At 35.3% G+C, this 25,974-nt stretch overlaps 2 protein-coding genes across 4 annotated transcripts; one reads left to right on the forward strand and one right to left on the reverse strand.

Annotated features, from left to right (window-relative positions):
• Positions 1-5,419: 5,419 nt before the first annotated feature.
• On the forward strand, positions 5,420-11,280 carry LOC115976970 (3-hydroxyisobutyryl-CoA hydrolase-like protein 3, mitochondrial). 3 transcript variants are annotated; one of them, XM_031098572.1, is made up of 11 exons: positions 5,421-5,780; positions 6,344-6,445; positions 6,724-6,768; positions 7,021-7,073; positions 8,273-8,407; positions 8,508-8,604; positions 8,863-8,992; positions 9,593-9,771; positions 9,942-10,069; positions 10,214-10,315; positions 10,778-11,280. In XM_031098572.1, exons 1-11 carry the CDS (start codon positions 5,519-5,521, stop codon positions 10,877-10,879), a joined length of 1,335 nt encoding a protein of 444 aa, XP_030954432.1. In that variant the 5' UTR covers positions 5,421-5,518; the 3' UTR covers positions 10,880-11,280. The 3 variants fall into 3 exon arrangements, with proteins under 3 accessions (XP_030954431.1, XP_030954432.1, XP_030954430.1); XM_031098571.1 differs by lacking the exon at positions 6,724-6,768 and having other exon boundaries at positions 5,420-5,780; XM_031098570.1 differs by lacking the exon at positions 7,021-7,073 and having other exon boundaries at positions 5,425-5,780; positions 6,724-6,788.
• Positions 11,281-12,248: 968 nt separating this feature from the next.
• LOC115976971 (nudix hydrolase 20, chloroplastic-like) lies at positions 12,249-17,112 on the reverse strand. Its single transcript, XM_031098573.1, has 9 exons — positions 16,723-17,112; positions 16,483-16,547; positions 15,434-15,620; positions 15,169-15,249; positions 13,423-13,548; positions 13,087-13,166; positions 12,864-12,979; positions 12,590-12,710; positions 12,249-12,488 (listed from the first exon to the last, which is right to left on the reverse strand). The coding sequence occupies exons 1-9, from the start codon at positions 17,023-17,025 to the stop codon at positions 12,419-12,421; spliced, it is 1,149 nt and encodes a 382-aa protein (XP_030954433.1). The 5' UTR covers positions 17,026-17,112; the 3' UTR covers positions 12,249-12,418.
• Positions 17,113-25,974: the final 8,862 nt, after the last annotated feature.

A 25,974-nucleotide genomic window follows, 5' to 3' on the forward strand; every position in this document is an offset into this window, starting at 1 on the left:
ACCCACAAAAAAGCAGAGACTCACACATGAGGGGGGACACCGTTGGGTATTCACGTGTAAGTGAAGTCCCACATTAAATAATGATGAGAAGAATAATTAGTTAATATAACATGATTGAGTATATATCCATTGGGCTTAGGCTTTTTGGGGTGAAATGTGTCTCTATATGTTATATTAATTATTCAAAGAAGTTCCTTAAGGTGTTTATCTCCCCAAAACTGGTCTTCTAAGGGATCCAATTAGTCTCTTCCCTCTATTTTAAAAAATTCAGGTTTTGGTCATAATCTTTGTTTAGACACTCAATTTTACACCCATAATTTAACCTTGGAAGATGACAAAATGACAATTTTAGGTACCCAAAAATCATGGTTGCATTTTAGTCATTAACTCATTCATCACATATCATGAAAATGATCTTGAGGTTCTAACGATCACAATAATGCTTTCAATTTCCAAATTGGATAGTTGGATCGAAAGGTGTCATAAGATTAAGTTTTAATAGTCTGCATGCATTCATATGAGTGGAATCTATCATATGTGATTAATTGAAATTAATTTTGATTGGTTAATAATTAAAACTAATTAAATGAATTTTGTGATTGGTGGAAAATTCTCATTAAAATGTGATTTGTTGCATGAGAATAAAAGAAATAAGCCGATAATATTAAATTTGGACTAATAATTGAATTTTTGGAGTAATTATCTTAAAAATAATTATTTTAAATATCTTAATTATCACTTTGGAATGAAGTTTATCATGAAAATAACTCTAAAATTTGTCCAAATACAGTTTTAGACTTGGAATACACTTCAAAACGTGCTAGTCAAGTAGTAGTTTTCAGATTCACTTTCCAGGGCATTTTTAGCATAGTAAACATCAAAATTCGGACTAGGCTATTTCTTGCAAAGTTGTAGGAAATCGAATTTTCCTTTAGCTATCATAATTTCGGCTAAATCCAAATTTGAGTAGAGAGACTGAAACATGTTTAGATATGAAAAATCAGTTTAACTCTTATCTAAATCTCTCTTTTTTTTTCTTTTTTTTTTTTAGGATTTTCTTCATACATTTTTTGCTCATTTTTTTGGCTGATCTAACTTATTTTTCAAGCAACTAACACCTCTATAAATAGAGGAGACTACCCAAGATTCAGCACCCCTCTTCCCCTAATGTAAAAGAACCTCTTGAAGTTTTTCTTTAGGATTTTCTTCTTTGTTAGTGACAATTCTTTAGACCTTAGAGAAATCTATTCTCTCTAATTTCTAAAGGAAATTTCATTTGTTTTAATCATTCATGCAAGTAAGTAGTTTGTAATTTCTTTCTATACTTTGATTGTTTATCTGATTGCTTTGCATGATTGTTTAAATTTGTTCACATCATTCCTTTACATGTTCATGATTAATTTGTTCATATGGTAATCAAATGATGTAGCATTGTTCATGCATTAAAATGAGACTCATTATAGATCTAAGATGGGTTTTTGAAGTTTTTTTTTTTAATAAATCCATTGTTTTCTTTTCATAAAAAACAAATATGAAGTTTTTTTTATTATATATCTATTGTTTCCTGCTCATTAAAAACTGAAACCTTTTTTTTTTAAATCTCTTGTTTTTTAAATCTATTGTTTTATTCTTATAAAAACAGATTTAGAATTTTTCTTTTAAATTTATTGTTTTCTTCTTACAATTTTTTTTTTTTTTTTTGAAATTTTTGTGATAAGTTTATTGGTTTCTTCTTATAAGAATCAAATCTGAAATATTTTCTCAAAGTTAATGTTTTCTTTTAATTAAAAATAGATCTAAAATATTTTTACAAAACCTTTTTTTTAAAAAAATAATGGATTATAAAATCTAATCGTAGACTTAATCTTAGATCTATCATTGACCCAAACACATGTGGCATTTAAAATCACTGTATTGCATTGTATGTTTAATGGGTACATAACTGGTAATTCATAAGTCTAGAAGATCAAACTCCATTCGAGTAGAATGGGTACCTAATACCTTCTCATTCTGTAACCTAGCCCCCGGATCTAGATCTTAGGTTTGTAGAGTAGTTTTTATTATTGAAAGATTGTAACTAGGAAAGAAAAAAAAAAGCTTTGTAATTCTTTACTTAGATTATAATTAGGACCAAAGTTATATATAGTTGCTTTCTATCAATTGTAAATGTTGATATTAATGAGAACTCGATGTTATTTAGTGTAAGGACTGAATTTGGATTAGATCTAGTATAGGATTGGGTTGACAAGTACAGAAGGGTAGAAGAAGACTAACTGTAGGGGAAAAGAAAGGGTAAGGTTATCCCTCAGGAGAAGAGGGATTTCAAGTCAGACCGGTATAATAATAACCGACCTCGGAAAGACTTTGTTAGGCAGCTAGGATCTGCCAACACCCAGGTGGTTAACGTTGTGTTTCGAGAGCCAATGCAACAGGTGCTGGAGAAGATTAAGAATGAACCGTTCTTCAAATGGCCAAATAAGATGGCAGGAGATCCTATGAGACGCAACCAGAACTTTTATTGTCAATATCATCAGGATCATGGACACACTATCGAGAATTGTAGAAACTTGTGGGACCATCTGGACTAGTTAGTTCGAGAAGGGAAGTTGAAACAACTCTTGCATCATTCCAGTGATCGGAGAAAATCAAGAAATTTTTGTAATAATACTGTGAACTCTTGTAACTTTGTTCATCAACAAAACATTATAATATAAGCTCTTCAGGCCACACCGAGGACAGACTTTCTTATCTTACTTGTGTTTAATGATCTTAAATCAGCAAATTTTATCGTTTTTCTTCTGGAGTAGATCTAGTTCTTTCATCCACGCTTTACAAATTCATTGTTTAGGCTGATTAGGCTAAAACCCAATCCTATACTGGGTCCAATCCAAATTCAGTCCTTACAATTGGCACCGTCTGTGGGGAGAGCTTGATCTATTCTGAAGGAGATTCGGGTACAACGTTCACGATGGAGGAAGCAGGTCCACACCAGGCAGCAGCGGGACCACACCAGGTAGATGTTAATCTACATCAAGCAGAATCAAGGGGTTCTCAGCATAGCAATCTGCGTAGAAGCCTTGAACAGAGAGGAGGCCGTGAGGGAAGTGTGCACACAACTCATACCAGTAAAATTCAATCTCGAGGGAAAAGCCATGTTTCCCATGCAAAGGATGGCAGAGACGTGCAACGTGAAATCGATGAATTGAAGAGGGAGTTGCATCATGCTCAGCGAAGATGTTCGTCGCCTAGCTCTGAGTCGTCCTCTGAAGAGATAAATGGTGCTAGTTATAGACGAAGATCCAGAACTCCGCCCAACGAGACCTTTTCCTATGACGAGGAGTACCACATAGATGTAGATACAAAAGCCCGTCTTGCAAAAGCTTGGGGAACGATACCATGAACAAAGCGCTGAGTATAGTTTCTAAATCACCCTTCACACGTAACATAGAAGGTGCGAATCTTCCTCGGCGATTCCATCAACCCACGTTCACCATTTATAATGGTCGAACAGATCCAGTGGAACATGTCAGCCATTTCAGTCAAAGAATTGCCGTTCACTCTAAAGACTTGATGTGTAAGGTCTTTCCATTTAGCTTGGGCCCAGTGGCGATGAGGTGATTCAATGGTTTAAAGGCGAACTCTATTGACTCCTTTAAGAAACTCACCCGGGCCTTTGGTGCTCGCTTTATTACTTGTAGCAGGGTTCCTCGGCCTTTGGGATCCTTATTATCTATGTCCATGCGTAAGGGTGAGACTTTGAAGGCTTATTCAGATAGATACTAGGAGATGTTTAACGAAATAGAAGGAGAGTACGATGATGTGGCCATTAGCACCATTAAGGCTGGTCTTCCAGCCGAGCATGATTTGAGAAAATCTCTAACTGGTAAACCTGTTACCAGTGTACGTCAATTGATGGATCAGATTGACAAGTACAGAAGGGTAGAAGAAGACCAACTATAGGGGAAAGGAAATGCTAAGGTTATCCCTCAAGAGAGGAGGGATTTCAAGTCGGGCCGATATAATAATAACCGATCTCGGAAAGACTTTGTTGGGCAGCCAGGATCTGCCAACACCCAGGTGGTTAACGCTGTGTTTCGAGAGTCAGTGCAACAGGTGCTAGAGAAGATTAAGAATGAGCTATTCTTCAAATGACCAATAAGATGGCAGGAGATCCTATGAGACGCAACTAGAACCTTTATTGCCAATATCATCAGGATCATGGACACACTACCGAGAATTGCAGAAACTTATGGGACCATTTGGACCAGTTAGTCCGAGAAGGGAAGTTGAAACAACTCTTGCATCATTCTAGTGATCGGAGAAAATCAAGAAATTTTTGTAATAATACTGTGAACTCTTGTAACTTTGTTTATCAACAAGACATTATAATATAAATTCCTCAGGCCACGCCGAGAACATACTTTCTTATCTTACTTGTGTTTAATGATCTTAAATCAGCAAATTTTATCGTTTTTCTTCTGGAGTAGATCTAGTTCTTTCATTCACACTCTACAAATTCATTGTTTGGGTTGATTGGGCTAAAACCCAATCCTATACTGGATCCAATCCAAATTCAGTCCTTACATTTAGTTATACACTTTGGTAATTTTTTTTTTTTTAATTTTTCTTATTGACTCCACAAAACCCCCAAAAGAGGTACCAAGTACATTTTTTTTTTCCTTGAGAGCAGGTCTCTCACACCTTGTTTTGCAACAAAAAAAAGACTGGACCGATCTATTTACATATAATTTTTTAATATATTATAAATATACACTTTTTTATTTTAAAAAATAATAATAACCTAACTCTCTCATTTTCTCTTCTCATTCCATTCTAATACAATTGAATATAAATTAGACCAGACTAAACCAGACCTATTTTTTATTGAAACCCTATATATTTCATGCTTCTCTCATAATTGAAGACCGTAAAGTGCTAGATTGAAAAAATTTTAACGAAACAAATTTTTTTTTTGACTGAAGAAGGTAGAATGAAACAAAAATTGAGACAAAAATGATGGAACTACTCACAGTTTTTTAATATGCGTTGAGCTCTAATTAGGTAAGCAAAGCAACATTGTAAAAAGTGCATGTTGAGGGATAGTGAGGATGTCTCAATTTTGTATTATATAAATTTATTGATTTTCTTATAGAGTAATTGGCATTTACTGAATTATTAGTTAACTCAACTGATAAAGTTTCTTATTATTGAATAAAAAATATGCGGTAAAAAAAAAAAAAAAAAAAACCCGTAATCCACAATGGGTAATTAGCGTTTACCTTCCCCCAGGCATATAGAACTTCGAAGCTTAAACCCATGAAAATTTTATAGCCCAAATTATAGATCCTACCCATGTCAGCGGCATATGTTTTTCTAATCTGGATTTCATTTTGGGCTTTATCGACAACGAGGCGTTCGTAATTATAACAAAAATGGTAAAGGGTAAATCGGTCAATAAATTGTAAAATATCTCTCACTCACTATCACTCACCCATTTCCAATTTTCATTTCAACCGGTATGAGAAGCTTACTCGGAGGAGCTTCCCAACTCATCTCCAAATCATCGTCACTGTACGCGAACTCAACCACTCGCTCTCACTCTCAAACTCAGCGACTGAGCTTCCCTCTCTTCAAAACCTCAAAAGCCTTTGTCTCTCTAAGACTAAGAACCTTCGCGATCATGGCCGGTGCGGACGAATTCGTAAAAGGAAGCGTTAATGCAAACGGCGTCGCAGTGATCACACTCGATCGCCCCAAGGCTCTCAACGCAATGAACCTAGGTTGGTTTCACTTTCCTCATCCAAATTTTATTACTTCTCGCTCTCTTTCGTTTCTTGTTTCTTCTATTGAAGTATGAGCTAAAAGCGATTCGTTGAAATTCGTGCAATTTTGGATGAATTTGAGTTCTATAGCTTGAAATTGTGGAATGGAAAAAAAAAAAGAGAGGAATTTTGTGATTGGAATTCGTTGTTCTTAACTGATGATTTTGTCTGCTAAAAATGTGAAAAATTGATGCGTGGAAGGAAGGGCATTGTTTGTAATTAGTTTTGGAAATGTGGCCATTTTCCCATGAAATTAAAGCTGTATCATATTATGCATTTATGCTAAGTGAAAGCTATTGCATTTGTTGTCAAGTTATGATTTATGAATAATGAAATTAAACTTTATTTTAAGTGTTAATGTTTTGTTGAATTAGTTGATTAACTTATAAGGGAAATGCAAAAGCTTGTGGTGTTTTAATTTCAAAGTCAATGCTGAATGTTGTTTTTGATGTAAATGAATACTATTGGTTTTTTTTTTTTTTTTTGGCTATGTATTTAACATTAACCTGTTGATAATGCAGATATGGATATAAGATATAAAAAATTTCTCGATGAATGGGAATCGGACCCAAGGGTCAAATGTGTTCTGGTTGATAGTAGCTCAGCTCGTGCGTTTTGTGCAGGTAACGCAAAGAAAATTAGAGTCCTTCACGCATTTTTTCTTTGTTTTTTTGTGTGCTTTTTTGGCAAGGTACTGATACGCATGCACCCAATGGGCTAGAACTTATAAGTGGAGGAGGTGCCAATTAAGCTAGAGCTCATTGGCTTTTTAGTGCTATTTTCTGAATTTGATTTCTCATTCATATCTTTTCCATTTATATTTGGATTTTGCTTTAGGAGTTGTTTTTGGTTTCCAAGTGTTAGGTAAGGTTTTGAGGGTAACCGTTGATGGACAATGCAGGAATGGATATTAAAGGGGTTGTCGCTGAGATTCAAAAGGACAAAAATACACCTCTTGTGCAGAAGGTTCCTTTTATAAGGCTTCTTTTATGCTATCAGTGTTCCTTGCATGGTTGCTTATTTGATTGTGGTTATTGATCTGCATTATTTGCACTGTTCTATATTCTTTTTTTTCTTTTTTTCTTTCTTCTTTTTATGTTGCTTTGTTGTATTATATACGCCATTTTCTTTAGTAAGTTAACTTGCTTAGCGGTTGTCTATTAGTTAGATGATAATACATATCTTAGTTTATCTGCAGGTGGTGATGTGAAGCAGATCACAACCAAAAACCAAGTATCAGATATGATTGAGGTCTTGTTGTCCTTTTAGTATCATTACTTCTCATAAAAAATGAAAAAAAAAAATTTATGTATCACCAAATCAATAAGTTGTAAACTTTGTTAAAAATAACACTATTACGAGATGATTGTCAGCTACTGCCTTCGTCCCATTTTGTTTGTCGAGTGTTCTAGTTTTGGCTCTCCTAAAATACTTGTCCAATCTTGAAGGTCACGCTGATTAATCAACTGACTTCCCGATAGAACCCTGTGCTTTATTTTGTTTAGGTTTAAATTCTTAAAAGTTTATAAGGGCAAGTTTGAAATTTATATATTTTTCTATGGAGGGAGTATATTTTTAGCAATTTGAGTTCTTTTTCTATTAGATAAGTATTACCTTTATGAGGAAAACCAGGATCCAAACCCCCCCCTCTCCCAATGTTGCAACTATCAAATTATCAATAAATATCACCATTACTGATAAAAGTACTTTTGACCATACTTTGAACTAGTGTCTTCTCCTTAATTCTCCAACCATCTTATTTTTTTAAACCTTAAAAAAGAAATGTGGGGCTCTTGTTAAAGCTTCTTTATATGTGTATTTGATGCATCCTCAATCACTTCTTATTAAATCAATTGTCACTCACTGGAAAGTTTAACAACCTGTTTACATATTATAATCATGAGATGGGAGATCTCACTTATTCTGATTGAGAACTGAGCAGGATAACTGAATTTTGCTTCTGGGACCTCTTTTAGGTTCTCCAATAAAAGTTTATAAACCATTTGACATGTTCTTATTTCTACCGTTTGAAAGATATTGTGATCATGATTTGAATTTAACTTTCAACATATGAGTTCTTTCTAGTGTTTCTAGGTGCTTTGATAATTTTCAAGTATAAATTAAATAGCATACATGTATTGATATTCTGTTCACTGCATGTGCATGTTGAAGGTTGTATATTTAAATTTCAACACATGCATTGTTTGTGTATTGGGACCTAAACTAGACCTCTTTTGGCCAGTTCACAGTGGTTAATTAGTTTGGGTGGTATACTTTGATGCTTGTGTAATTCATATAATGTCTTTTGAGTCAGTTGGACTGCATATAATTTCTTAAAATAAGCTTCCATTTGTATTATGTGTCCTTGTAGTCTGCTTCTTAAGTTTTTGCACGACCTATAATTTTGTCACATGAAGTTAATATGCGTTATATTTCTTCACATTTCTCAGGTATTCACTGCTGAATATTCTCTAATATGCAAAATTTCTGAGTATAAGAAGCCATATATATGCTTCATGGATGGCATAACAATGGGCTTTGGAATAGGCCTATCTGGTCATGGTCGTTACCGGATCATAACGGAGGTATGCTTGCCTTGATATACAAAGGTCATTTAGTCTTGTACAATTATATATTATTGTCATTCTATTTTTTTACCTTTTTCCTTGTATTTATGCATTTCAGAGGACTGTTCTTGCTATGCCAGAAAACGGAATTGGCTTGTTCCCAGATGTTGGTTTTTCATATATAGCAGCACAAAGTCCAGGAGGAGGATCAGTTGGTATGCTTTTTGTTGCTACATAAAGTACTTATTTTCCTTTTCTTCTTGTAATGGAACTATATATTTTTTTCAGTCTTGATCTTGTTATGGGAGTTTACAAAGCATGAGAAGGACATGGCTGCATAGGAAGTAGTTATAAGTAAAAAGGAAAACATTTTGGAAGTCAAGAGACATAATCATCAATATCAATTGAACTGTTATAAGTAGCTTCCTTAATTATAGGTTTATAAGATTCTTTTCTTCAAATATTTTTTGCAGGTGCTTATCTTGGAATGACTGGAAAAAGGATTTCTACACCCTCTGATGCACTATACGTGGGTCTTGGTACACATTTTGTGCCATCTGGGAGCTTGGTTTCCTTGAAGGAGGCCCTTTTGGGAATTACATTGTATGTCATTGATCTATATTTGATTGCTATTTTTCATTTTATTGGAATCCGTTTGGCTATTCTGTAATTTCTAATTTAGAAATTTGCATTCTAACTTATCAAATGGCATCTCCTCTCCCTGTAAGAGCAAGTGGATGGTGAGGTCATGGGTTTAAGATCCATTGGGTGTGAAACTTACCAATAGGAAAAAAGAGAGATTATAATTTAGGAATTTTCAATCTCTTATAATTTGATCTTTTAAATTGGTTCTAGTAACAGCCATTACTCGTCTTGTAAATTAGACACTTTGTTTCTTTAGTTGAAATTGCTCTATCAAACTAATTTGGTGAGAACTCCATGACTTTGGGTACTGAAGTTTTTAATTTTTGATACTTTATTTATTTACGGTGGGGCTAGAGCCACATGATAACATTAATCTATGTAATTCAAGTGTTTATTTGTGATGAAGTCTGTAGTGCATATACCTTGTTGTTCAGGATAAAATTTCCTCTCGTATTGTTGACTTCAAGTATATGAAAATGGCATTCTGCACAGAAGATGTTCTTTTAGCAATATGTACATGGTTTCTTGCTGAAAAATCTTGTCCATTTGTTATTTCAGTTCAGATGATCCACATCAAGACATCAAAGCACTTTTGGCAAGATTCAGTGGTAACCCTGAGTCTGAGTCCCAATTAAAATTGCTCTTACCTCATATAGTTTCATCCTTCGGTGCAAATAAATCAGTTAAAGAGACAATTGAGGAACTGAAAAAGCATCAGCTGAGTGGTGAAGCAGCTGGTATGTTTAAGTACCAATTGGTTTTTTATCGTTATCTGAATGAAACGTGTATGCATTTTCTTGGTGCTCCCAAAGACTGATTCATGTGGATTTCAATTGGGTTTACAAAATTTTGGCTTCCTCAAGTTTGTCATTTGGTGCTGGCTGATTTCCATTCTTTCTTTATGCAGTGGTAGAGTGGGCTAATGAAGCCCTTCAAGGTCTTGGAAAAGGTGCTCCTTTTTCGCTTTGCTTAACACAAAATTATTTCTCTAAAGTTGCCTCTGCACATGGAAAAACTGGCAACGAATTGTCCACAGTGAGTTTTGAGTTCCTTTTTCTTTTTCTTTTTTCTTTGGGAAAAAGGGGGAAGGGGGGGGGGGGGGGGGGGAGGGATGGGGATTTAGTATTGCAGGAAAATTTGTAAAGTAACATGTGTACTCCTGCATTTGGTTGCATCCAGCTAAGCAGTGTGATGAAAACCGAATATCGCATTGCCATAAGGTCTTCTTTACGAAATGATTTTGCTGAAGGTGTTCGGGCAGTTTTGGTGGACAAGGATCAGGTTCAATCTTTAGTCTCTGAAGTCTCTTCCTCTATACTGTAGAAATATGTGAAAATATTAGTTTCATACGTTCAAACCATCTTTTCTGCATCCAAGTTTTTATTTATTTATATAAATAACATAGGGAATCTTTCTATGGAAGAGCCCTTTGGACTCACTTTTAGCCAGTAAAACCTACCGGCAACTAACCCCACCCAGTAGAACCAATTGCTGGGTGATCCTGGGGCATTCACCCTTAACTGGCTAAGCAATTTATGCTCATGCCTAGGACCATTTTCTTTAGATCTTTGAGTGTTATATTTCAGTTTCTTCTGTTGATGGTGCTGATTTTCTATTAGCAACATTAATAAATGCATTAGTCCTTTTTGTCTTCGAGCCCTTAAAAGGATACTCATTTACGTAATCACTTAGAACATCTTAGATGTATTATGCTCAGATTTTTCCATGATTATGCCTTTGCAGAACCCAAAGTGGAATCCTGGAAGTTTGGAGGAAGTAAATCACAGTGAAGTGGAAACTCTCTTTGAACCATTGAGCCCAGAAGTTGAGGAGTTGAGAGTGTGACTTTCGTAGTTATTTCCTTTTTTATTTGGGCTACATAAGGTGGGCTTTGCCCCCAGTGGGTTTTGAATGCAAGGGGTGAGCCGGACTTGCCAATCGACCTTGAGGTCATTGACAATCTCCATAGTATTTCCTTATTGTTTCAGTAAGATAGATTGTGGATACTATTGAAATCTCCTGTAAGCTGCAAAAAATAAGTTGAATTAAGGTCATTGGCAACCTCCATTGTTTTCCTTGTTGCATCAGTAAGATAGATTGTGGATAATATTGAAATCTCCTGTAAGCTGCAAAAAATAAGTTGATTTTACGTATGCAAAAGCTATCCAACTTTGTGTATGGTATTCTTCATGATGTTGGTGACTGATGATGGAATTTGTGATGTTGGAAAATATTTCGGGCCCCAAGAGTTCATATATGTTACATTAGGCCTTGCAAGTGACTGTGCATGTTTTTTGATCCATGTACTGTTTTCCTCTTCAAATCAGGGTTCAAATAACCTATTTGAAAATATTGAAATGATTTTGTGCAAATGTAATAATCAGAAAGAAGTACACTCAAGCTTGTACGATTTATAATGTATATGCATCAGCAGTATAGGCTGTATAGTCCTGAATTTCTTATTTTATGGACATATAGGATAACAGAAAAATCATTCGTTAGAGCATTCATAATGAGCTCAACAAACTCCCATTTTTCAAATTGTTGAAAACCCATTTTTTAGCTCTTTCAAGTTCGCTACCCCCCCAACCCCAAAACAAATTTTTTTATTTTTTTTATTTTTTTTATCAAATTGTTGGAAACCCATTATTTTTTAAAATTTAACCCAACGGCATTGATGGCGTTGCAGTGGTTTAAAGTTTTTTTTTTTTTTTTTTTGGGGTGGGGGGGGTGGGGTTGCTGTGCTTCACAACATACCCTACGCCACTGTCTCAGACAGCCTCCTTGTAGAGTTCAATAGCTCGCTCAACCACAATCAGTTCATGGCTGCCTTGCCAATTGCGGCAGCATCACAGGGGTTTCAATTCGGGGCTAAAAGAAAAGGCTTTGGGTTTTTGAATCGTGGGGAAGACGGTTTTCCAAGGGAAGGCTTGCTGGTGGCTAGCTACAGTTTGGGGCTGTGTGGATTTTGGATTTTGAATTTTGGTTTGGGGCTGGTTTGTAGAATTCGGCAAGTGGAGGTGGTTTTGGGTAGGTTTTTGAGACTGGGTTGATATGTGGCGTTTCCATGATGCATAACCTATGAAAATCCTCTTGCAAAGAGCACTTTAGACATTGTTAATACCCTTTGTAGAAACCTTTCCAACAAACGACTGTAGTGCCATATCTCTCATTCAGTAATTGTGGTGGCATGAACGTTTTTCGTTTTCACAAAATGTCTTGGCTTTCAAGTTTCACCCAAAAGATTCAGGAAGCTACTAATAAAAAATTGATTCTTACATGTTACAACACTCAAGCTTTCTTCCTTCAAAAGGCTATACTTAGCCAAAGGCCCAAAGTTTAAAAAAAAAAAAAAAGGGAAAACAATACAATTAAACAGTATGATTAGGAGCAATCCCCACTCCTCAAACTTTGTAGTAGATCTAAGTATCCAAAATGTTCAGAACTCATGTACCTGCAAATTTTGAATATAAAAGTTGGAATTTAAGGTTAATATTATGCTATAGATGTACTACTCATAGCAGCTCATTAAGAAACTACACTATAGAGAAATACCCGTGTCGAAACAAGAAATCAATGATGACAAGAGAGCAATTTGGCTTGAAAAACTGTGTCCTCTGTATGACGTCTGCTACATGTGTCACAGGAATCAACTTGAAGCTATCCACCTCTCCATCTGTCACTCAACAAGACATTTACAAATGAATAAAATCCTCTATAGGAAAACACAGTAAATCAAATATAACAAATAGTCATTACTGAGATCAAATGACAGGAGTTGACCTTAGGAACTGATAAGAGCAATTGAAGAAGGCAGAGATTGGCCTACCTTGATTCTCAGGTCTAAAGCTTGCAGGCAACTTCAAATCATAACAAAATAGAACATCTCTCTTATATCTGTAACCATCAATGTCCATATAGGAAACAGCGCCAACTGGTATAGCCCTGTTTATAATCTCATTAGTGAGAGAGAGAGAATCCATTCTCAATCAAAGGCATCTGCCACAGCAAGGTAACATGATATGATAATGATATGGCAAATGAAAACTTACTCTTTAGAAATGGATTTGGGTATTCCTGCTTCCTCTTCACATTCCTTCACAAGATTCTCACCACAAGCAATCCCATAAGGCTGCCATTGCCAACATGGAAATATGAGGGCACAGAATTGTAATGAACGTAATATGAACCAGAAAATATGCTGTAGAATCGCTTATTCACACAAGCTTTATGGTTTGTTATTCTTGTTCAATGTGCATAAATTACTGAGCTCTATTAAATTGCTTCTACAAAACAAAGTAATTACTCTCAAAATTTTGTAGCAAGGAAGAAATCCCCAGATTTCCACTCGCCTCAGGTTTTTAATCCATAATTTAATCGATACAAACCAGTCCTCCTGCAGCTAGCTGATCAAGCATCCCTGGATAAGTGGATTTCATTTGACTTCTCTTCCCTATCCATAAAAGTTTCTGCCCATCCTTCTCAACATAGCCATTCATTTGAACCCCATAAACCTGTATACAGGAATGCGTAAGAGAAAAGAATGCATAACTTATATCCATCAGTAACATAATCGTAGAGTCAGGTTCATCAATCAAAAAGAAAAGAAAAAGGATGTATTGCTTGGCATGTTCAAAGATTGACTATCATTCAGCCATCAATCAGCGGTGCACACAGCCAGGGACGAAATAAGATGGTAATAGTCACGTCCATAGGCTTACCAAAGATTATAGTGCCAAAAAATAAATAAGGGAATAAGTTTAAAGCCAGTTGGACCAATGTACCAAAACTGACAATATTCCCACAGTTAATAATAAATCAAAAGGCAATCAAGAAGTCAAAATGCACATATGTTGTACCTACTTAGCATGCAGTGAATTGCTCCTTTTTTTATATATGAGTAAATGAATGACTAAAAAGCACAAAAAGGGGCGCAACCCTAGTGCATGGGAAACATACAAAAGATGAGCCAACAAGAAAAAACAAAGGAGAAAAGAAAAATAAGTAACACCTAAAATTCGGATGGTCTATAAAATATATGAAAGCTGTCAATGCAGTTGAGCTTGAATTTGGTCTCACTCATCATGTAAGCTCTGTAAAAATAAGAATTTTAACTTAACCACTAAGAGCTCACTGTCTTTAAAAGTACGTGCATTTTTTAGTTGGCAGAAACCCATTTTATGCTTATAGGTAAATACAACTCACGGCACTCACATGAAATTGAAACTATGACCTCACAACCAGCCCCATGTTTATGGAGGAAAGAGAAGCCATTTGGCCTAAAGATGATCGGCTTGATTAGCAGAGACCCAGATGAATAAGATAAATTTCACACTCTAATTTTATTTCAAAAAACTCAATTCATAGTCACTTATCTTTGAAAATCCCTTGGCTGAAACTATCATCAGACTTCTTTGACAAGATTGATTCGCTAGCATGTTTACTTTACTAAAAAACCCATGTGAAGCAAACTCACAATAAATTACCTAGCTTCACAGAAAAACATATTCAATTAAATATTCAACTAATTAGTAGTAAATGTAGGGCTCATTGATAATTTCCTTGAGGACATTTTTTTTCAATTCTAATTTTCTAGTGAGGAGTATTTACATGTTAGCAGATAATGAAGAGGAAAAAATAAACAACATATGGTTGAGTTTGGCTGAGGTGCATGGGGAAAACAATTCATAAGCAAAAGGTGAACAATAATCATTCACCATTTTTTATTTTCGTTAATAAGTAGGAATTATGACAGAAACACCTTTTTTGAGGCCAGTCTAGGGCATTTTAGTCCTCAAAGATTAAAAATAATAATAATAAATAAATAAATAACTGAGTAAGGAATAGTTATTTCTGGAAACTACAAGTAGAGCATCAGAAAGATACCAAGTATTCGCTATTGAGTCTGCTACTCAATTGAATGCATAAAAACTAAAGAAAACAACCCTTTTTTTTTCTTTTTAGATGGACAAAATTTAAATTAAAAAATTTAGAACCAAATCAAATTACAAGTGCCTAAAAAGATTTGAAAGGCAATTAAAAAAATTAGGACTACAGATACTGGTGTCAACTATATGTCTCAATACAACATTATATCCAAAAGAAAAGAGATTCCACAATTCCATAAAACACACCTTTATTCCAAAGTAAGGAGCTGCAGCACGTTCCAGTGAAAAAAAGATTGGTGCACCAAAGGATGATGTCACAGGGTACAGCTGATTGAAATTAGTGGAATACACAGTTAGCCTAGGGAACAAAGATCTTACTACAACTTAGACCCAAAGAATTTCAATCACATGTACACACATACACACAAAAACATTCACATTTCACACAAAAAAAGAAAAAAGAAAACAGGAAGGGGTGGGAATCAGTGCACCACTAAATTACAACTAGTACCTCATTCCGTATACCTGGAATTAGTTCTTCCCCCAAACATTTGACCACATCTCCAACTGCATTAGTCCTATCATCGGGTGTCCTCAGCATTGGGTGTAAGGTCACATGGCTGCCAATGCGGCCTCCATAAGAATTATCTCGAGGAAATATAAACACATCCTTGAACCTCCTTAAATGGTTAGCAAAACTGCACAAATTTCATAAGTACATGGTCAACCTACTCCTTCGTTTCAAGCATAATATAGCTGCAAAATGGATTCAGCAATACAACACCCCCCCTTCCCCCCCCCCCAAATAAAACAAAAAACAAAGGACCGAGCAATTCAATTCATAGGGGTTGTTTGGCAAGTCATTGAACCTGGCCAAGTTGGCCAACTAATCTGTTTTTATTGTTTTTCAGTTTAGTCAAATAAGCCTAGAGTCTAAACAACTAAATATATATATAGAAATAAAATACCATTTCAATTAGAAATGGTTTCATTTGTTGTCCAAATTATATTATAACTAAACCAACCCATCGGGGTGAAGCCCAGTGGTTGGAAGCTTGGGTTGAGCTGTAGACTTAAACATCCTTGGTTCAATTCTCACTAGGAGTTCTCCTGGATTACCTGGTACAAGATTGTGGCGGGAAGGGTTGCATATGTTAGAACTAAACCAATTCTACAATTATAAACTCCACTTGTCCCAAAAACATAATGTGTTAAGAAAATATGAATTTAATCATTACACTTAAAACCATTATTCTAACACTCCCCTAAATGGATGAACCCAAAGTCCCAATCTCTCCCATGACAAGTGGGCCCAACGAATGAGATTTTTAACCTTTTAAATTGGAGGTAAAGTGGAAAACACTATTTTAACTTTTAACTCAAGACTAATGGTTCTAATATCACCATAAACTACCCATTATCTCAAATGCTTAAATCGATAAGAAATGATGAATTTAAACATTTAACCAATATTTTAACATATAGCTTGTCAAACATTTTCATGAATTTAACCAAGACAAATCAATGAAAACAGAAACTTCTTTTTTAAGCCTGCCTTACCCATTATGAATATAACCAGCAATTTGGTCTTCAATGACAAATGGAAGAAACTCAGATTGCTTTTCCTGCAACAAATTGAGACATTTTGTGTGGGCGTTTGGCAACTCAGACTGAAAACTGTTTCCCGTTCTTTTTTTTTTTAGTAGAATATCGCAGCAACCAAACATTAAGCTTAAATATTACTATTACTATTACTATTACTATTACTGAGGCTAAAATGCACATACAAAAGAATATTACCGATCCGCGATTGCAGAATTTGACTTTCTGGAAGAAGCCTGAGAGGTCCGAAGAATCATGCGGAACGCTATCCGGTTGAGAAATCCGAACGACGTCGTCCCAGGTGAATGTATTGGTGGCTGAAACTGAAACTGAAACTGAATGGGTACTGAATTTTACTAATTTATTAAATTTGATTGGAGTGTGAGATGGAGAAGGAAACGGTGTGGTAAATGTAATGGAAAAAGCATGAGAAGGTTTGGAGATGAAGAGGGAAGGGATTTTGTGAGAGAGGTGAAGATAATTGTAAGTGCTGCACGCCATTTCACGCAAGGGAAGGAGGATGTATGTAACGACTAACGACTTCACTGGCAATCGAGTTTAGGCTTTCGAATGACGCCGTTTTATTAGTTTTTTTGGGGTAAATTTCAAAAAACTTATCCTGAGGTTTGTGACAATACCACATATGTCCAAAGCATTCTAAAGCTTACAAATTTAGAGGTAATTTTCCAATTAGCATGCAATTGGGAGAAAATATCGTTAGTTAGTATGCATTAGAAACGATTCAGTAAAATAGTATCTTGAGTCTCTTAGACTCGAGTTCACTATAGCAACTCAAGCCTAAAAGACTCAAGTTCTATATGCTGGCACAGCTAAGATAGAGTTTAAAATTCATGTGGAACACGAGTTCCGTTTTTTCCTTCTCTGTTTTCCCCTTCACCCTATTCTCTTCAGACCACCATGGCTAACAATTTCTCTAACTCTCAAAACCCCAAACCCACATTCGCAGACAACAAACCTAGAAAACAACAAAACCAAGCAACAATAGCAAACGAAAACATCAAACCCAAGTGCGTTCCGGTGCCAAGATCAATAAACCCAAGCTTAGGGAGCCGCTCTGGTGCCAAGATCGTGATTTTTGGGTTTGGGTTTTCGCTCTGGAGCGATGAATCTGTGGGTGAAGTACAAGGAGAAAAGGAAGAACAGGGAGAACAAAGGAAGAAAGGAGAAAATGAAGAAACAAAACTCGAGTGTCTAAAACTCAAGTTCTACGTGGTTCCATGTGGAAAATTGTCCATGTTAGGTGTTTCCCAGCTCCAAAACTCAAGGAGTTAAGACTTGAGCTCCACCTTGAACTCGAGTTTTTAAAACTTGAGATGCTATTTTCCTATTTTGTTTTGCCAACATGCCCACTAACGATATTCTAAGAAATTTAAAGTTAAATGGAAAAAAAAATTCTACAAATTTAGTCCTCAAAAGAAAACTTTGTCCCTAGCTTTTATTCTCTTCTTGCTATTTCTCTCTTTTGTCTCTGTTCCTCTCCCGCTCTCTTGAACCCTCTTTTCTGAGTTCTCTCTCAAATCTCTCTCTAACCAATGAAATGCACAACCTAACAAACTTTAAAGGAAACCAAAACTTTTTCAAAGGATATAAATCGCAGTTTCATCTAATAAGTACTAACAAACCAAATAGGACAGAGGAAGCAAAGAAATTTGACTATATGAAGGTGGTCAACAATCGGAAGGAACCTCAAAAGAAATTAACTTCTTCATCTCCCAAAGATCAAGCCTTGAAACTTGAGTCTTGAGTCTTGAAATGACCCAAAGAAGTATCCAAAGAGCGAGCTAGCAAAACCAAAACCATCTTCACTTTGTAAATTTACAATTTTGTCCTTAAGAATGTCAACCACTACCGAATCCCTGTCCACCATGCTTCGTTCATGGCACGATTTCCTAGACCCAACCTTGCTGAGCTTGCCACCATCTCTCTCCGACACCACTAGCCAGTTGATTGTGATCTCCGGTGAGCAAGAAGAAGACGAAGAAGAATGGTTCCAACCTCGCTAAGCCTGCCACCATCTCTCCGATGCCACCAGCTAGTCGATCGTGATCTCCGGCGAGCAAGAAGAAGATGAAGAAGATTGGTTTTTGAAATGGATATTTTCTTATTTGGGTTTAGAGAGAGAGACGAAGAGAGTTTAAGAGAGGGGGAAGGGGAAGAATGGAAATTGAAGAGAGAAAATTAGGGACAAAGTTGTCTTTTGAGGACCAAATTGGTGGGTTTTTGAATGTTTTGAACCTATTGGTATTATCACAAACCTACCTCCTCAAGGTAGGTTTGTGAAAATTTCCCTTAATTTTTTCTATTTGGTTCAAACTTAAAATGTTGCCTTTTATTTATTTTTTATTTTTATATGTGGCAATGGCTTGTAGGCTTGTAGATCTCATAGCCATAGGCATATTTTAGTAGGAGAATCATGGTAGTGTTTGGATGGAGGGAAACCGAGGGGGAAGGGACAAGCGTTTAATTAAAAAGAACCTCAACACTTGTACAATATTTTCATAATAGTAAATTGTTATTGATTATAGTTTAAATTCATTATTGATATTACTTTTTGGGTTTTATTAATGTGTACTCTTAGGGCATATATTAGTAAACTACTTTAAGAAACTTTTAATGAAAAAATGAAAAAGTTACCAATTTTTTTGACAGTTTTTTCAATTTCCCATAAAATGTTTCAAAAAATAGATGATTAATGTGTGCCCTAAAAGCATACATTAACTAAACCCTTACTTTTTTTACCTACTAATAACAGTTAGTAATAACCTACCATCTAAGATTTGTTATGAAAGTGTTGTAAAAATATTGTGGACATAAAATTTCACTTAAAGAAACTTTTTTTTTTTTTTTTAAGTACAAGGATCTAAAAGTATTAGCATCTGGGTTTGTATAAAAGTTCCTATTTTACCATCTAACATAATTTACCTATCATACCATATGACTTTATAATACACCCAATATTCAGTTTTTTCAACACATTAAAATAGTACTAGCCTTTTGGCATGCTCTCATGTGCGTGTTCAAATGCTCCTCTTCTTCTTTTTTCTTCAAAAATTAATAATTTTCAACATGTAAAGTAATCACACATATACGAAGTAAATTGCAAAAAATGTGCTAAAAAAGGATGAAAAATTCCATTGAAAAGAAAGCATGAAAAGACTTTGAAGATAAATTTTTATTACATCAATATTGTAAAATAGTAGAAAGAAGAAGCAAACCCAAACCCAAAAAAAAAAAAAAGATATCAACAAAAGAAATTCAAAAGTCTTGAAACTCACGGTGAAATAATCATAAAATTTGAGGCAACAATCCACAAAAATTCTTGAATCCTATTGCTTATCTTTTTTCTCTATTTGATATAATCTACCACTTTCTTCTCATAGAGTAACTTCCTTCTCTTTGTCAAAAGTGTGTAGTGGTTAACATTAAAAATTATATATTTTTTGTTGTAAGTTTTATAGCTAATGATTGTGGAAAGTTTTGAGAATAACACGTACATAATAACTGATAAGTATTTTTTTTTTTTTTTTTAACACTGAAAAAGTAAGTGAGTAAGAAACATGAGTTAGTGATATTTTAAAATGGAACACAATTTTACATATTTATTGTCACAAGTGAATATGATATATATATATATATATATATATATTCAAAGAAGTAAACATTCATATATTTTAATTTTTTATACAATTTTTTTTAAGAATCTAATCTTAGGAGTTAGAGATGTATTTTTACCAGATTGTCTTTTAATTTTATCTCTACTTAAACCCATGGGAGTAAGGGTATTTCTGAACCAACGAAATGTTCATTCCAAATAGGCAAAGCACCTTAAATAGTAGTATAGATATAGATAAACTATACAATAAAATAATATAAACCTATCTATCACTTCCCTCCCATCTCTCTTCTCTCTCTAATTTATGTCTCTTTGTCTCTCTCTTAACCACCCACCACCAAACCCAAACCCAGAACTACCACCAACAACTACAATCGACAGGGACGAAACCAGAATTTGGAGTTAGGGAAGGTAGAAGTAAAAAAAAAAAATGAAACTCAAAATAAACATTCATTTAATAAACCATTAACAAAGAAAAAGACACAAAATTATTATTTTTAAGATATTACAATGCAATTATTTATGAAAATGGAACTTGTCATTTTTTTAAATCTTCAACAAGCACTATGCACACAAGCACTCAACAACTAACCAATAAATTTCAAAATTGCAAATAATCTCTTTAATTTTTTAAAAGACACTAATTGACAAAAACACTAACAGACAAAATTACAATAAAATGCTCAGAACATCACATAGGCATGGGTGTTGTGTTACGTAGTTGTTAGTCACAAGAGACAAGACACCACTATTATTTATAAAAAAATATAACCTTTAGGCTTTATTAAAGAGAGAAAGAGAAAGATGGAGTCAAGAGTCTACCTCTCTCTTTGACTCTTTCTCTCTAGTCTCTTCTATTTTCGAATGTGGAGTCTCTCATCTCTACCTCTCTTTCAATTTTCTTCACAACACTGTCAACACATATAATTAAATCTAAGTTAATCAACCAAGCATTAGAGATTCAGATATGAGAGGGATAAATATTCTCATTCAAAAAAAAAAAAAAAAAAAAGATCAGATATAATTACCAGGTTTGGATGGTGTTGCAGTGGACTAGTGGTGGCGTCAGGTGTGGTGCATTGGTGTTAGTTTGCTTCTGCTTCTGCTACACTGCTGTCCTACTGCAGTGCCACTACCCAACTCCTCAAGTTTGAGGTCTTTTGCCATAAGTTAGGTTTTCTTTTCTTTTTTTGAGTGGCTTAGAAATCCCCTTCTTTTTCCTTTTTATTATATGTGTGTCTTGCTGTAAGTTGGGTGTTCTCCTACTCCTAGGCTAGTTAGAATCAGCTTTGAATTTTTATTTTTATTTTTGCATGTGTTTGTTTTAGGGGTGATGTTTGGGCTTAATTTTTGCTATTGGACTAATGTTTTTTTTATAACTTTTAAAAATGTCAATAATATTGCTAAGGGGACAAAGTGCAATTTTATTTAAACAAATTGCTAAAAATAATATATTATATAATATACTAAATCAGCACCACCACAATCCTTCACAAAAAAACTCAGCCCATCGTCTCTCTCTCTCTCTCTTCGTTTGTTTGAACCCACGGCAAAATCTATAGCCAAACCCACAAATTGCACTAGAAACCCACCACCACAACCATCACCATTGGAATTTGCAACCCATCAGCCACAAAAACAATCCCCTTCCATCAACAACACAACCACCGCCCAAACCCAAATCAAACAAACCAAAATTGAAACTGCCACCCAACCACCACCATCAACATAACCAATTTTTTCATTCACACTATCACTGATTTGAAAAACCCACCAACACCACTAATCAACAAAATCAATCTTAAAACCCAGCACCAATAAACAAACCTACTACCATTGATTGGCAAACCCATGATCTCAAAACTCACCACCATATCTAAATTTGGCACCTATCTACTAAGAGGTACAAGAGAGGGAAGAGATGGATGAGAGAGAAAAGAGAGAAGTCTGAGAGAGAGTGTCTACGTGAAAGAGAGAAAGAAAGAGAAGTAGAGAGAGAGAGAGAGAGAGAGAGAGAGTTAATGCAAACTATGTATAAGTGAAAAGGAGAAAGAAAAAGAGGCAGAGAGAGAGCTAACATGGGGGAGAGGAGAGAGAATGTGAATTAAAATAATAGGATTTAAGTTTACAACTTAGCTACAGTGAGTTGTAAATATAAGAACTCATTGTAGAAGGATTGTAAAATTTTTTAAGTTTACACACTTGGATAAAGAGGTTTTATTTATTTTTTATGTTTTGGGGTTGTAAAATAGCAATTTGGGGGTTTTACAACCCCCAATGCTAATTCTCTAAGAGTATTCACGTCCGGGTTTCTAAAATAAAATACCTATTTTACACTCTAAAAAATTACTTTATCTATTTTACTAACTCGACTAACAATACACTCAACATCTTAATTCTTATTTTTACAAACAACTTAATAAATAATATAAACTACAAAAAAAAAAATAATATAAAAAAATATTGATGTCTCTTTCTTCTCTGTCTCTCTCCATAACAACCAACTGACATTGAAACACCAGCAACCATCAAACCAACTAGCAACCATTGAAAGTCTGAAACACCAATTTGATAGGCTAAAAATGTATTGACCCCTTTGGTAAATTAATCAATTAATTAGCCAAGTAAAATTAATTAGATTCAATTTCATGCAATAAGCGTGGTAGCACAAATAAATTACCAACTCAGTTAAATACAACGGAAAATAAATTTGACATAGACGATTTATTTACGAATGGGGAAAACTACAGAGGCAAAACCCCACTAGGTGAATTTAAGGTCACCACTTTTGAGAATCCACTATTATCAAAACAAGCGATTACAAGTAAAAGGAATCTCAGTACCTAATACCAACTTACAGTTGAACCCTTACCCCAATACCCAATTGGACTTGTAATGTAGCGGCAATCTCTCCTTTCAATGTACGGCTCCCAGTACGTGACTAACTAATGATGCATGGATCTCAGTACATGAATAACACACCAACATGAGGAAGATGTTGGCTGCAAAATTCTTCAGTTCATCCAACAATGAAGATCAAGAAGCTTCTTGGTTACAAAACCCTTGGTGCAAAGACGCAGTAGCTTCTACAGAGAGAAAGATGAACTAGGGCAAATTGTCTCTGGTCACAATATGCATGTATAATCACTTTGCATTAAGTTGCATCATCTATGACGGCCTTTAAAATAATCCTTATATATGTTTAGGGTTGTGAGAAAAGAAATCCTATACAAATACACATGGATATGCGTGAAATCAGATCTGGAAATTCTAATTTCGTAATTCTCGACAGATACAGCTGCTGTCAAGCTTCTGTTGAGCTTCTACATTAAACCTCGATAGATATGATTCTGTCGAGTTTTAATGAACAACACTTCTTCACTTGTTTCTTAGATAGATTTGCATGGCTTCAATACTAAACTTGAACTCTTGTTCCTTAAAATACTAAACCCATCCTAGATATATCCAATTACAAGTAAAGTGCGCTTTGTCAAATGATTAGCCAATATACATAACATATGTCTCTAACAATTTCAACATATGTCCTAACAATCTCTCCCTTTGACAATCCGTGATAAAACCATAACAAACAAATGAACCATGAGAGAAGTCTTAAATCACTAAACTCATATTCACTTGTTGAATTACAAAAAAATCTAACCCTAACACAAGCTCTTGAAAAACTTTGCAAGAAGAGAGTTCATGGCATGGTAGATTTTCAAAACCTGTCTTTTTGAAACACTTTAAACAAAACTCATCAATGCATCTTAGTGTGAAACAAAAATAAAGATTGCATACATAAAAAAACATGTGTATAAAGAGAGAAAAGAAACAACACATGGAGAGATAGGTGAAAAACAACATACATCATCATATATATATGAAAATAAATACAATGTATGTCATAAATAAATGGTCACAAGATCGGTGCACAAGAGGATAATGTAACTAAAGAGAAAGAAAAGAAAAGTACATAAAATCCTCACTACATCCCTCAAAAATCTAACACTCCCCCTAACGAAAATATCCTATGCTAACTTTCCCCCTAAAAACAAGACTACTCTCATCATCCCAAAACTACTCTCCCTTTTTGTTACGAATGACAAAGGGTAAGTCACCGTGGGATTGTCATCTAATCATCATTGTCAACACCATCATCGCCAGCCTCATTTGCCAAAGCCTCTGGAGAAGGAGAGGGAGAAGCGACGAAACCACCAAGGCGAGCTTGTCATCGTGCAATACGATCGACATAGGTGTTCACCTGACACAACTAATCACTAAGAGTGTCAAGGCGAGCATCCATGCACTGGAACTGCACCATGATGGCCTCAAAAGTCACACCACCATCCGAGGAAGAAGGAGCAGAGGTGGAAGGAATAGCAAGAGCTGTAAGATCAGTCGTTTCCGTCTGAGGCCGCTTCGGTCGAAGTTAGGCCTCACTCCACCGAACAAAAGCTGCGCTGATGGCACCCATAATGGTGTAATAAGGAGAATCAAGAATAGGGATAGAAAAACGGCGAAGGATTCGCATGATAGCCGAAGGAAAGATGAGCTTATCACGGGTCGCTGTATCCTGATAAACATCAATGATGGAAGTGATGAACTGAGTGGGGAAGTCAATAGTAAAATCCTCTAAGAGGGACGACAAAATTCGAGCATGAGGCTCTGTGATAGAGTTATAATGAGACAGTGGAGTAAGAACAAATGCCATCACCATATTAAGGAATCTCGTACCTTTTGCAAAGCCCGAGCATGGGGTGTTTTGACGCTCACCCCATATGGAAGGTGTCTCACAGAAATGAGACAGAAGCTTATCTTTGGACACAGTCCTCAAACGCTGACAATCGGGGTAATCAAGATGCGATACTCTTGAGACATGTAGTATCTTAGATATAAGATCCAGAGTGACTATGATATGTGTACCTTTGAATGTCATGGAAAACTAAGGTACAGAGGTTTCGATTAGGCACCTCAAGGGTATCTCACAAAGAGATTCCCATCCTTAAGTCCGAATGACATGGAGTAGAGAAGTGTCGGAAAAGTCCAACAGAATGACATGGCGCTCCAGCTGAACACCACATTTCTGAAAGTTGTCAAGGAAGTTCTTCTGGGCCTTCCCATCACAGAACCGAACATGAAGAGGGGGTGTATTAGAAGAAGAAGAAGAAGACCTGGAACCAAGAGGGTTTCAAGCCATAGTGGATTTGCGCTTAGGTGCCTTGCGTAGTCTATCCAAGAGAGAGAGAGAGAGAGAGAAACACATCACAAACAGAACAAATAAAAAAGAAAAGAAAGGATGCGTATGCATGAAATATGCATGAACATGTGACGGGCAAAATTGAAATTGCAGCATAGGTAAAAACCCAATCCCAACCTACCAACACACATTAACAATAATCAAGCACACATCTAAATGCATGAAACATTGTTATAATGCTAATGAAATGCAATGCATGATCATATATCATCAAATTCACAAAGCCCAACCCAAAAATTTCAAGAAAAACTCAAAAACCCCAAAAAATTTTAAAAACCCCAAAACCTAGGTCTAAAAAGCATGAATGCATGAAAAAGAAGAAGATTAGAACACTTAACAAGTGTTTTGATCTTGATCTAGGCCGAAGAACACACGGGTAGAAGTTTTTGAGTGAGGGAGAAGTGTTTGGGGCGAGAGAGAAAAGTTTCTGCCGAGAGAGAGAAGAGAAAATGAAATCTAATTTCGTGTTCAACCCTTAAATAGAAATTGCAGCTCGATGGATCGAAATATTTGTTGAGATCTATCGAGCACTAATTCCCGACAAAAATGAATCTGTTGA

Source organism: Quercus lobata, chromosome 2 (assembly GCF_001633185.2).
Source record: "Quercus lobata isolate SW786 chromosome 2, ValleyOak3.0 Primary Assembly, whole genome shotgun sequence".
NCBI classification, from domain to species: domain Eukaryota; kingdom Viridiplantae; phylum Streptophyta; class Magnoliopsida; order Fagales; family Fagaceae; genus Quercus; species Quercus lobata.

Excerpts from the sequence above, each read along its gene's own strand:
- LOC115976970 (XM_031098572.1), top strand. The coding sequence starts at position 5,519 with ATGAGAAGCTTACTCGGAGGAGCTTCCCAACTCATCTCCAAATCATCG. Across the intron at positions 5,781-6,343 it reads TCTCAACGCAATGAACCTAG|ATATGGATATAAGATATAAA; the intron begins GTTGGTTTCACT and ends TTGATAATGCAG. Across the intron at positions 10,070-10,213 it reads CTGGCAACGAATTGTCCACA|CTAAGCAGTGTGATGAAAAC; the intron begins GTGAGTTTTGAG and ends GGTTGCATCCAG.
- LOC115976971 (XM_031098573.1), bottom strand. The coding sequence starts at position 17,025 with ATGGCGTGCAGCACTTACAATTATCTTCACCTCTCTCACAAAATCCCT. Across the intron at positions 16,548-16,722 it reads AATTCTGCAATCGCGGATCG|GAAAAGCAATCTGAGTTTCT; the intron begins GTAATATTCTTT and ends AATTTGTTGCAG. Across the intron at positions 12,980-13,086 it reads CCCAAATCCATTTCTAAAGA|GGCTATACCAGTTGGCGCTG; the intron begins GTAAGTTTTCAT and ends GATTATAAACAG.